Source organism: Larus michahellis, chromosome 24 (assembly GCF_964199755.1).
Source record: "Larus michahellis chromosome 24, bLarMic1.1, whole genome shotgun sequence".
NCBI classification, from domain to species: domain Eukaryota; kingdom Metazoa; phylum Chordata; class Aves; order Charadriiformes; family Laridae; genus Larus; species Larus michahellis.
In genome coordinates this window covers 4,053,468-4,062,091 of record NC_133919.1, presented here as the reverse complement: position 1 = coordinate 4,062,091, position 8,624 = coordinate 4,053,468, and the positions used below count along the sequence as shown (strand labels likewise).

General features: G+C 73.2%; 3 protein-coding genes across 6 annotated transcripts; all 3 read left to right on the top strand.

Annotated features, from left to right (window-relative positions):
- The first annotated feature begins 53 nt into the window (after window positions 1–53).
- On the top strand, window positions 54–2,172 carry PYGO2 (pygopus family PHD finger 2). Its single transcript, XM_074566768.1, has 3 exons — window positions 54–326; window positions 409–458; window positions 571–2,172. Exons 1-3 carry the CDS (start codon window positions 56–58, stop codon window positions 1,657–1,659), a joined length of 1,410 nt encoding a protein of 469 aa, XP_074422869.1. The 5' UTR covers window positions 54–55; the 3' UTR covers window positions 1,660–2,172.
- A 138-nt stretch (window positions 2,173–2,310) lies between these two features.
- Window positions 2,311–5,875, top strand: PBXIP1 (PBX homeobox interacting protein 1). 2 transcript variants are annotated; one of them, XM_074566767.1, is made up of 11 exons: window positions 2,311–2,403; window positions 3,040–3,111; window positions 3,187–3,295; window positions 3,378–3,424; window positions 3,503–3,641; window positions 3,728–3,943; window positions 4,012–4,035; window positions 4,158–4,231; window positions 4,311–4,436; window positions 4,529–5,517; window positions 5,632–5,875. In XM_074566767.1, the coding sequence occupies exons 2-11, from the start codon at window positions 3,052–3,054 to the stop codon at window positions 5,672–5,674; spliced, it is 1,827 nt and encodes a 608-aa protein (XP_074422868.1). In that variant the 5' UTR covers window positions 2,311–2,403; window positions 3,040–3,051; the 3' UTR covers window positions 5,675–5,875. The 2 variants fall into 2 exon arrangements, with proteins under 2 accessions (XP_074422868.1, XP_074422867.1); XM_074566766.1 differs by having other exon boundaries at window positions 3,040–3,295.
- A 242-nt stretch (window positions 5,876–6,117) lies between these two features.
- PMVK (phosphomevalonate kinase) lies at window positions 6,118–7,685 on the top strand. Of its 3 annotated transcripts, none has more exons than XM_074566374.1 (5): window positions 6,118–6,274; window positions 6,454–6,517; window positions 6,839–6,991; window positions 7,066–7,270; window positions 7,419–7,685. In XM_074566374.1, the coding sequence occupies exons 1-5, from the start codon at window positions 6,180–6,182 to the stop codon at window positions 7,553–7,555; spliced, it is 654 nt and encodes a 217-aa protein (XP_074422475.1). In that variant the 5' UTR covers window positions 6,118–6,179; the 3' UTR covers window positions 7,556–7,685. The 3 variants fall into 3 exon arrangements, with proteins under 3 accessions (XP_074422475.1, XP_074422476.1, XP_074422477.1); XM_074566375.1 differs by having other exon boundaries at window positions 6,121–6,274; window positions 7,066–7,195; XM_074566376.1 differs by lacking the exon at window positions 6,454–6,517 and having other exon boundaries at window positions 6,159–6,274; window positions 7,066–7,195.
- Window positions 7,686–8,624: the final 939 nt, after the last annotated feature.

The following is an 8,624-nucleotide window of genomic DNA, read 5'->3' as shown; positions in this document are numbered from 1 at the left end:
TCCAGCACCACCCCCACCCCACCCCCCCCGCACACCCCCTGCCCGAACGTTGCACATGGTTCGTCCCGCTCCCCGGCGTCCCGCCCCGCGCGCGGTGATTGGCTCCGCGCCGTCGCTACTTCCGGTTCCGGTCGGCGGCGCGGCGGAGGGGCTATGGCGGCGGGCCGGCTCTGAGGCCATGGCGGCCCCACACGCGGAGAAGCTGGAGGGAGGAGGCGGAGGAGGTGGAGGAGGAGGCGTCCCGGCCCCGCCGCCCCCTCCGGGACCTCCGCACCCCGCGGGAGGCGCCGCCGCCGGCGGGCCCGGCCGGAAGCAGGGGAAGGCAGGTGAGTGATGGCGGCCGGGCCGGTGTGTGTGGGGGTGAACGGGGCCAGGCTTCGGTTGACGCGGTCCCGGTTGTCCCCGCAGGGCTGCAGATGAAGAGCCCCGAGAAGAAGCGTCGTAAATCCAACACGCAGGTAGGACCGGGGGCTGTGGGCGACGCCGGGACCGGGGCCGGGGCCTCCGCCCCGGCCCCGGTCCCGGCGCCGCCCGCAGCCCTGACCGTCGCCGTTCCCCCCCTCCCCACAGGGCCCGGCCTACTCGCATCTCTCCGAATTCGCCCCGCCGCCCACCCCCATGGTGGATCACCTGGTGGCTTCCAACCCCTTCGAGGATGACTTCGGGGCCCCCAAAACCGGGGCGGCCCCCGCCGCCTTCCTGGGCAGCCCCGTCCCCTTCGGCGGCTTCCGCGTTCAAGGGGGGATGTCACCACAGGTGCCCCCCGGCTACGGCGGGGGTCCCCAGCCCCTGCGGAGGCAGCCACCCCCTCCCTTCGCCCCCGGGCAGATGGGTCCAGCGTTTGGTATGCCCCCCCAGAACCCCGGCTACGTCCAGCCTGGCGCCATGAGCTTCCCCGGGCAGCCCTTTGGGCAGCCCCTTGGACAGAACTTCAGCCCCCCCGCAGGGCAGCTCATGCAGGGGCCCGTGGGGGGCTTCGGGCCCATGATCTCCCCCACCATGGGGCAGCCACCCCGGGGGGGTGACATGGGTCCGGGGCCTGCCCTCAACCCCCCCGGGGGGCCGGCTGTGGCTCAGCGTTTTGGTCAACCTGGCAACCTCTTTGGACAGTCGCCCCTGCAGCGCCCTGGGCAGAACGTGCCCCCCCTGCCCCCCACAGCCAGCCCCTTCCCGGGGGCCGACCCCGGCTTCCCCCCAGGGGGTGAGGAGGGGGGCAAGACCCTGAACCCACCCCCCAGCACCTTTGCCCAGGAGACACATTCAGGCTCCCCTGCCGCCGCCGTCAATGGGGCCCAGCCCCCCTTTGCCCCTGGCAGTGCCGCCCGCGCCGCCGGCACCCCCGAGACCAACAGCCTCCCGCCGCCTCCCCCTGGCAAAGCGGCCGGCGGGTCAGGCCACCAGCCACCCCCGGGGCTAGTGTACCCCTGCGGAGCTTGCCGCAACGAGGTGAACGACGACCAGGACGCCATCCTGTGCGAGGCATCCTGCCAGAAGTGGTTCCACCGGGAGTGCACCGGGATGACGGAGAACGCCTATGGGCTGCTCACCACCGAGGCCTCCGCCGTCTGGGCCTGCGACTTCTGCCTCAAGACCAAGGAGATCCAGTCGGTTTATGTCCGGGAGGGCATGGGACAGCTGGTGGCCGCCAACGACGGCTGAGCCGCCCTCCCGCCGCCGCGGACACCTTCCCCTGCCGGTTTAGGACCAAACCCCCGTTTTTTTGTAGCCGTTAACCCCCCCGCCAGCCAGAGAGACTACACTGGGCACTGGTTCCTCACTGGGGGCCAGCCGCAGCTGGCTCCTGGGCCAGTGCTGGCCGCGCCGTTGCCATCCCTTTGCTGCGGGGGAGGCTCCGGTGTATCGGTCCTTGGGGACTGAGGCTCCCTCGTGCCCCCCAGCTCTGCCCGGTGCCTTCAGTACCCTTGCGGGGGGGGGGTGGGGTGGGTGTGATCCGGTCCCTGCTACCATCCGTGACTCCCCGCGGGGCTGCAGTGTTCCCGGTGCCCCCCCACACACACCCTCCATGTGCATGGGACAGTCCCGGTGCCCCCGGCTTCCCCCCCCCCCCTCCCCCCGGTGCTCGGGGCAGTCCCGGTCCCCCCCCCACCCCCCGTTTTAGCCGATCGTTAATGGAAACTTTTTGTACCGTCGCTATAAAGCTCTGGAACCCGCCTGTCCGTCTCTCGCTCCGCTCCCGGGTTGGGGGGGGGGGGGGGGGAATCCGGTACCGGCGGGGCCCCGCGTACCCCCTCCCGCCCCCCCATTGGTCCCTCGCTGCCGCCGCCCGCTCCCATTGGCTGCTGGTGTCACGTGCGCGCCCCTTCCCGAGGGCGGCGACCGGCACCGGCGGAAAGTTACCGGGAGGGACTGAAGTTACCGGCGGGACCGCGACGGCGGCACCAGGTACCGCCCGGCCCCCTCCTCGTCGTCCCCCCGCGTCCGAGCCCGCTGTCCCGGCGGGGCGGGACCGGGAGCGGGGCCGTGGGGGGCCCGGGCCGTTGCTGCGCAGCGGGGCGGCGGGCGGGGCCCGGTGCGCAGGGATGGGGGGGTGTCACCGGCGGGGCCCGGGACGGTCCCGGGTCTCTGGGGGGTGCGGGCGGCCGGGGGCTGCCCGAGGACCCACCTCCGGTATGGCCCCGGTGCCCCCGCGTCGGGCCCCGCGGCCCCATCCACCTGCCGGGCGGCATCACCGGCTAAAAATACCCGCGGCGGCAGCTGCTGTCGGGGGGGGGACACACGGGGGGCTTCGGCCGGGGCCGCTCCCCACAGCAGCCGCGGGCAGGGGCTGGGGACCGGCCGGCGCGGGGAGCGCGGCTCTCCCGGTGACACCCCGGCGGTGCCGGGGGCCGGGCACGTCCCCCCGCCCGTCCATCCCTCCGTCCGTCTGTCCCTCCGTGCCCCGATCCGTCCATCCCTCCGTCTCTCTGTCCGTCCATCTGTCCCCCCGTCCCTCCGTGCCCCCATCCCTCCCTCCGTCCGTCCGTCCTTCCGTCCATCGCTCCGTCCCGCCTGTCCCCCTGTCTGTCCGTCCCCGTGCAGGTGGCTGTCCCCATGGCGGAGGACTCAGGCTCCCGGGACTCGGACGGCAGCTGGGTGCTGGCGGGCGGCGAGGTGAGGGACCCCCGGAGCTGGGGGGCAGCGGGGGGGGCCGGGGACAAAGGTGCCACCCGCGCCCCCCCCTCCCAGGGCCTGCCCGTCGACACGGTGGGTCCGGAGCAGGATCCGGCCTCTCACGGGGCCGAGGATGAGGAGCTGGAGGAGGAAGAGCAGGAAGGCACCCAGGACCCTGTCCCAGGCAGGTGGCCACCATGGGGATGGGACAGTCCCGGTGTCCCCCCCGTGCCACCGGTTTACCACCGCTCTTTGTGTCTCTGCAGCCACCGTCACCAGGCAGACCCCGTGCCCCGAGGACACCGGGCTGGGGGTGAGCCAGGGCGCTGGGGGGGTTGGTGTCCTGCCCGCCCCGAGGGGACGCCTGAGCCCCCAGCACCCGTGTCCGCAGGACCTGGAGGACTGTGGGGACACGGGGACAGTGCCCACCCCAGACGGCTCGGCAGAGCCCGGCACGACGGATGGCGGGGAGCCGGAGGAGCCCGATGCCGAGGCTGAGCCAGGACCGTGCCCCGACGCCCCCAAAGCAGGTCAGGCCCCAGCAGGGTCCGGGAGGGGCCATGCTGGCAGTGCCGGGGTGCGTCCCCTCCCTGCAGGTCCCCCCATCCCTCCCCAGGGCCACCGGCGGAGGAGGGGAGCTGCACCAGCAGCGACGATGATGTGGAGGGGCTGCGACGACGGCAGGGCCACGAGCCCCGGCCCGGCCCCCCTCCTCCTGCGCCTGCCCCGCACCGGGGGATGCCGGACACCGGTGATGAGGACGGGCTCAGCATGAGCAAGTACCTGCTGGGCGCCCTGGCGCTGGTGGCCGTGGGGCTACTGGTCATCTCCGGTGAGTGGGGGTCCCAGGGGCAGAGCGGGGGTCCCAGCATTCCCCTCATTGTCCCTTCCTCTCCCCAGGTGGCATCTACGACCCGGCTGACGGTGAGTACGGGCGACCGTCCTGCCCGGGCAGGGTGCAGCCCCGTGGCAGACCGGCCATTTGGCTGCCGTCTGATGTCCCTGTGGTGACATCGGGGTCCCTCGTCGGTCCGGTCCCTCCCCAGGCCCCGTGGAGAGCGTGGTGACCCGGGACGTGTCTGCCGAGGAGCAGGAGTTGCCGCTACCTGCTGACGGCAATGTAAGGAGCGGGGTCCGCCGCGGGGCTTAGCCCCCCGAGCTGGCAGCATCCTCAGGGCTCCCATCCTGCCCCTCCCCAGGACTCGCAGCAGAAGCCCCCCCCATCAGACGCTGGGGACCCCCAGAGCTTGCAGTCTGTCACCCTCCTCCTGGACAAGCTGGCCAAGGAGAACCAGGAGATCCGGCTCATGCAGGCGGAGCTGCAGGTGGGCGAGCACGGCCGTGCCCGGGGAAGCCGGGTGGGGGTCCCAGCACCACTCTCCCGCCCCGGCTCACGGCGTCCCCGCTGCCTCCCCAGGCCCACAAGGACGAGCTGCGTTCCCTGCTGCAGAAAAGCGAGGGGGAGGTGGCGGCGGCCGGGGCGCAGCAGCAGAGCCTGGCCGCCGAGAACGCGCGGCTGCGCGCGGCGCTGGAGCGGGAGGCCACCGCGCTGCGCGACGCCCGGGCCGAGCTGCAGCGCCTGCGGGCTGTGGAGGCGCCGGGCGGCCACGGGGCCGGGGCACCGGCAGCAGAGCAGCCCCCCGGTATGGGCGCCGCAGCCCGTGGTGAGGACGCGGCGCGGCGGGAGGGTGCCCGGCTGGCGTCGGTGCGGCGGGAGCTGGCGGGGGCCCTGGAGCGGGCGCGGGGTCCCGGGGGGCTGGAGGGGCTGGCGGAGGAGCTGAGCGCTCTGGAGCAGCGCCTGGGCCGGGAGCTGGAGGCGCTGGGGGCCGAGCCCTTCCCCGGGCCGTGGAAGAAGCCGTTCAAGGCAGAGAAGAAGGAGAGCAAGCGGCACAAGCGGCGCGGCACCGGGGGGGACCCCCACGGGCGGGAGAGGAGGGAGCAGGGCAAACCCCACGGGCACGGGAAGGACCCCCGGCCCCCCCAGGAGCACAAACAGGGCAAAACCTGGGGGAAGTCACCCCACGGTCCCCCCCGGCGCGGCCCCCGCCAGCTGCCATCGCTCAGTCGGTACCGGGCACCCCAGGGCTGCTCGGGGGTGGCCGACTGCGCCCGCAAAGAGGGTCTGGAGGTGCTGGGGGCCGCGCTGGAGCCGGTGCAGAAGGCGCAGTTCCTGCGGTTGCTGGAGGGTTTCATGGGGCGGCTGGGCTGGGGGGAGCATTTCGGGGGGCTGGCGGGGCGGCTGGAGGGGGTTTTCGGGGCCGACGGCGTCTTCGCCCACGACCGCCTGCGTTTCGTCGACTTCGTGGACGACGTGGAGGAGCTGCTGGAGGAGGTGGCGCGGCGGGAGAGGGGCGACGAGGAGGCGGCCGACGGCTTCGAGGAATACGTGCTGCGGCACTACGGCGGGTGAGCCGGGGGGCGCCCGGTGTTGGGGGGGGGGGGGGGCCCGGGGGACTGACCCCCAGCCTTCCCCCCTGCCCGCATCACACCCCACACACCCCCCCCCCGTATCTCTTGCAGCGGCGCTGGGAAGGAGCGGAGCCGGACACCCATGGGGGGGTAGAGCCCCCGCTGCAAACCTTGATCCAACGCCCCCGGGCATGGAGGGGGGGGGTGGTGGGGTGTCCACGAGCCGGTTTTGGGGGACCAGGGGTGTGCCCCCCCCCCCACCCCACCCCACACACACACTTAAGGCCGGGTCCCCGACAACACGCACTGTGTGATGCTGCGCCGCCACCCGCAATAAAGTCACCGCTGGGCAGAGCGTGATGGTGTGGGGAAAAAAGGGGGGGGCGTGGGGGGGGGAGCGTGGGGAAGGGGAGGGGGGGGTGTGTGTCAGAGGAGGGGGGCGGGGCCAGAGGAGGGGGCGGGGCCAGAGGAGGGGGCGGGGCGCGGCGGCGCTGACTCCGCCCCTCCGGCGGGCGGGCGGCCGCCCGCCCGCCGGAGGGGCGGAGTCAGCGCCGCCGCGCCCCGCCCCCCTCCCCGGGCCGTACCACCCGGCTCCCCGCGGGGGGGGGTGTGTGTGTGTGCGCGCGTAGGGCGTGGCCGGGAGGGCGTGGCCGGGGCGCATGGCGGCGGCGGCGGCGGCGCCGCGCGCGGTGCTGCTGGTGAGCGGGAAGAGGAAGTCGGGGAAAGACTTCGTGGCCGAGGAGCTGCGGAACCGGTACCGGGAGGGCGGAGCCGGGAGCGGGGGTGGGGGCGTGGTCGGAGGCGGGGGCCGGGGCCGGTATCCGGGTAGCGATGCCGGTACCGGGGGCCGGGACCGGGGCGGGTGGAGGCGGTACTGGGGGGGTGGAGCCGTTACCGGGCCCGGTGCCGGTGCCTCTGACTCCTCTCCCGCAGGCTGGGCCCCGATGTCTGCGCCGTCCTGCGCCTCTCCGGGCCCCTCAAGGAGCAGTACGCCAAGGTACCCCCGGCTGCGCCGCGCCCTGCCACGCCCTGCCACGCCCTGCCGAGCCGTGCCAGGACGTGTTGCACCGTGCTGTGCCGTCCCACGCTGTGCCGTGCCGTGCCGTGCCGTGCCACACCATACTATGCCACGCCGTGCCGCGCTGTGCCACGCCAAGCCATGCCACGCTGCGCTATCCCATGCCGCGCTGTGCTGCGCCGCGCCACGCCACGCTGTGCTTAACTCTGCCGTGCCGCACCATCGTGCTGTGCCGAGCCGTGCCGTGCCGTGCCGTGCCGTGCCGTGCCGTGCCAGCCTGCTGAGCCCCTCTCCCCGCAGGAACACGGCCTGGACTTCCAGCGGCTCCTGGATGCCAGCGCCTACAAGGAGACGTACCGGCAGGACATGATCCGCTGGGGCGAGGAGAAACGCCGCGCCGACCCCGGCTTCTTCTGCAGGACGGCGGTGGAGGGGGCGGCGCAGCCCGTGTGGGTGCGTGGGTGGGGGTTTTCGGCGGGGGGGGGCGTGGGGCGCGTGGGGCGGGCGCTGACAGAGCTCCTGTGTAGGTGGTGAGCGACGCGCGGCGCCTCTCGGATGTGGAGTGGTTCCGGGATGTCCACGGGGACGCGGTGCAGACCGTGCGGGTGGTGGCCAGCGAAGAGACGAGGAAGAGGAGGAACTGGGTCTTCACCGCCGGTGAGCAAGGGAACGCCGCCTCCCAGAGCACGACGCCAAACCCGGGGCTGCGCTGGCACCGCGGTGGCCCCGCAGGCAAGGCTCCGTTATGCCGCCACCGTCCCCTGGCTGGAGGTTGTAGCTAAAGTCCCCCAGCTCCAGGAGGTCGGGGGGGGGGGGGACGGACAGACGGAGGGGTGTGGGGGGGCCTCGGGGTCCTCACCCGGGCTCTGCTCCTCCCCAGGGGTGGATGACGCCGAGTCAGAGTGTGGCCTGGACCAGGGGGTGGCCTTCGACTGGGTGATCACCAACGACGGGGACGAGCGGTGCCTGGACGAGCAGCTGGAGCCGCTGCTGCGGTCGCTCCGTGGCCGGCTGTAGCTCGGTGACCCTCTGCCGGGGCTTGGGGACCGCGGCCCCCACCCGGCCCCACGGCGTCCCCCTGTTCTGCCTCCCGCCGGCCCTCCCCGCCCTGCAAATAAAGCTCCGCCACCACGGGGAGCCACCGCCACCCCGGGCCCGTGTGTCATTTCCCTGGGAGGGGGGACCTTCACGTGGGGCTGGGGGACACAGGGCCAGGGGACGTGGGCTGCTCCCCCGCCCCCCGCGTGGGCTCCCCAGCTTTTTGGGGGGGGGGGTCAGAGGTGCAGTTTAATTCCCGCTGCCAGGGCGGGAGGGTCGCCAGCTGTTTGCTTCACGGTGTATTTTAATAGGCTTCCAGCGGCCAATTCCCTGCGGATTATCTGCTTCCCGAGCAGACGGCTCCTGCCCTAATACCTGCTCCTCTCCCGCAACAGCTGGGGGGGGCTGGGGGGCTGCGAGGGGGGGGGTTGCAGGGTTGGGGAGGGGGATTAGGGTCCTATCCCCCACACCCCCTCGCTGTGGCAGCGAGCCCCGTGTCCAGCATCGCCCTGATCCCCCTTGGGGACATTTTGGGGATGGGACACCCAGCGTGGGAGCACCTGCTCCAGCTGCAGCTGGGCACGACCGGGGGGGTCCTGGGGAGCTCCGGGGTTGAGGAGGGGGATTAGGGTCCTATCCCCCGCACCCCGTCACTGTGGCAGCGAGCCCCGTGTCCAGCATCACCCTGATCCCCCCTGGGGACATTTTGGGGATGGGACAGGACACCCAATGTAGGAGCACCCACTCCAGCTGCAGCTGGGCATGGTTGGGGGGGGGGGTCCTGGGGGGTTGTGGGTTTGGGGAGGGAGATTAGGGTCCTGTCCCCCACACCCCATCACCGCGGCAGCGAATCCGTGTCCAGCATCACCATAATCCTCCTTGGGGACATCTCTGGGAGGGACGGGGACAGACACGGGGTGACCCGGCGTGGGAGCGCCTGCTCCAGCTGCAGCTGGGCATGGCCGGGGGGGGGGGGTGGTGGTTCCTGGGGGGCTGCGAGGGGGGGGTTGTGGGTTTGGGGAGGGGGATTAGGGTCCTATCCCCCGCA